General features: G+C 35.1%; 2 protein-coding genes across 2 annotated transcripts; both read right to left on the bottom strand.

Moving 5' to 3' along the window:
- Nucleotides 1-214: 214 nt before the first annotated feature.
- On the bottom strand, nucleotides 215-1,507 carry LOC103336345 (uncharacterized). Its single transcript, XM_008239388.2, has one exon. The coding sequence runs from the start codon at nucleotides 1,505-1,507 to the stop codon at nucleotides 215-217; it is 1,293 nt and encodes a 430-aa protein (XP_008237610.2).
- Nucleotides 1,508-1,648: 141 nt separating this feature from the next.
- LOC148915956 (uncharacterized) lies at nucleotides 1,649-2,431 on the bottom strand. The gene has a single exon (XM_089055025.1). It carries the CDS (start codon nucleotides 2,429-2,431, stop codon nucleotides 1,649-1,651), a length of 783 nt encoding a protein of 260 aa, XP_088911151.1.
- Nucleotides 2,432-2,646: the final 215 nt, after the last annotated feature.

Here is a 2,646-nt window from a genome sequence, read left to right as displayed (position 1 = left end):
GCACCCAACGCACCAACCCATTGCCCACACATCTATGAAACCTATCATAGATCTGCTCACCTGTCCTACCTCAAAGCAACGTGGCGATCTAGGATTATGTGGCCAAAGGGGCTTAGTGTAAAATTTTTGAAATTTTTCTACAAAGAAAATAATACTAAAAAGATAGAAAGATAGTACTTCCATTCATAATTCATAACAAAACCAATAATACAAGTTACAATTGTCCACGACGAGTTTTCATATTCTGAAAACGTTGCATTATAGTTTCATTATCAATACAAGCAAAAACATCTCTCTCAATGTAACCAATCAAGCTATCATTCAACCATTGATCTCTCATTATGTTGCGAAGTAGATTTTTAATAATATTCATAGCAGAAAATGCTCTTTCCACTGAAGCAATTGCAACCGGTAAAACCAAAGCCAATGTAATAAGCAAATACACATAAGGAAATATTTCATGCATTCCTTTCTCCACCACTTTTTCCGCAAGACTACTAATCCCTTCCAATTGAGAATAATCAATACTCGAACGCAGATGATGAACATAAACACCAAGTTGATCTTCAAGCATCAATAAGTCTTTATCTGAAAAATCATAAGGATAAAATTGAGCAAGAAGAACTAGCTTTCGTTTGTCAAAAACTACAAAGTTATTTTTCGGACTCAAGCATGCCAAACAAGTAAGTAACTCAGTACTTACCTCGTTGAAGCGATCATTTAATTCTGCAAGTTGCCCATCAATTACATGAATAAAGATCTCCACACGATAACGATGATAATTTGTCTTCATTGGAGCATTACGCCATGATCTCCCTAAAATTACATATTCCTCATTCATGGTAGGAACGGTAATATCATGTTTGTAACAAAACGAAGATGCTTGCTCAACCAATTCTTCAAACTCATTATCCCTCATCAACTGCAGGTTTTCCTTGCATGTTTTCACTAAACTCATTGCACTCACAATGTCTTGATCTTTCTTTTGCAATGCTAGAGACAAAGTGTTTGTTATTCCCAATATAGCTTTCATTAAAAATAAGTGAAACACAAACTCAAAAGATTGTATTTCTCTCCATAACTTATAGGTTTCACCCGAACTATCATTAGGATTATTATCAACAATCATTTGAAGCACATTCACCACAGATGGGAACATAGAAATGATATGAATCAACGTACCATAATGTAAGTTCCATCGTGTATCGCCAGCACGTTTGAGAGTATTTTTTTTATTTAAGCCCCGCCCCGTTATAAGACAATCTTCTTCAAAAGCTCTCACAAGCTCTTCTTGGTATTGTGCTCTAAGTGCATCCCGATGCTTACAAGATGCTCCAACAACATTAACCAAACTATTAGCCGTTGTGAAAAAAGAATTGACATCAATGTTTTTCTTTGCTACCGCAACAAGAGCTAGTTGAAGTTGATGAGCAAAACAATGAACATAAAATGCACAAGGTTGTTCTCTCAAAATCTTTGTCTTAAGGCCATTGAACTCACCTCTCATATTACTAGCTCCATCATAACCTTGTCATCGTAGCTTGAAAAAGCTCAAATTCACGGAAGAAAAGAATTCATCAATGGCTTCCTTTAGTGCACTTGAAGTAGTGTCGGTCACATATTGAACCCCCACAAACCTTTCAATTATTTATCCTTTGTCATTCACATAATGAAGCACCATCGCCATTTGCTCCTTTATTGAAACATCTCGTGCTTCATCCACTATTATTGAAAAAAATATATCTTTTACATCACTCAAGATAAGACCAATGGATTCTTTAGCGCAAGAATTGACAAGATCTTTTTGAATTGAAGGAGCTATTAACTTTAAATTTCTTGAAGCATTTTCCAACACAACGGCCTTAACTTTTTCATCATAATCTGCAAGAAATTGCAAGAGCTCTAAATAATTCCCTCTATTAATTGATTGTGCACTTTCATCATGACCACGAAAAGAAAGACCTTGTCGCAACAAATACCTAGTGTACTTAAGTGATGGATTCAAGCAAGTGTGATAAGCCGTGCGAGCTTGGCTTGTTTGCTTGATGACAATTGTTTCAATGTGTGTAGTTTGATGCATCAAATTGTAAGCAAATTCTCTAGCTTGGTTGTGAACACTACCAACCAGTCCAACATGAAGGTTAAATCTTTCTTTCGCCTTCTTCCAATTATTAAAGCATACCCCAGTGAATGCATCACCACCCACTTGATCAAAATTTGATTTGAAGAGATAACAATGAAAACAAAACGCAGCATCTTTAGCAATACTATTTTCCAACCAATCATGATCATCAAACCAATGAGCAATGAAGCGTCTATTAATTCCTGATTGATTAGTTTGTGAGAATTTATAACTTCTAGGTTGACAAGGTTCCTTTTGTAGATATGCTCTTCGGATCTCATCCCGAATATTAGGACTATAATCCGTCATTCGAGTTCTTAGTCCAGGGTCTACCTGAAGATTAGCTAAGATCTCATCTACTTCAATTGGTTTTGCATTTGAACTACCCGGATTAAACGGAGAAGGACTATTCGTAGATAATTTTCTTTTAAACAATCGTTCTATAAATCTACAAATCAATTAATTCAATCAATCATTAATTTTTATCCAAATTATCATATGAATATGAAAATGATAATAATCCA

The sequence above is a fragment of the Prunus mume genome, linkage group LG6 (genome assembly GCF_029339155.1).
Source record: "Prunus mume cultivar Tortuosa linkage group LG6, ASM2933915v1, whole genome shotgun sequence".
NCBI classification, from domain to species: Eukaryota; Viridiplantae; Streptophyta; class Magnoliopsida; order Rosales; family Rosaceae; genus Prunus; species Prunus mume.
The sequence above is the reverse complement of the archived record's forward strand: the minus strand, read 5'-3'. Positions and strand labels throughout refer to the sequence as shown.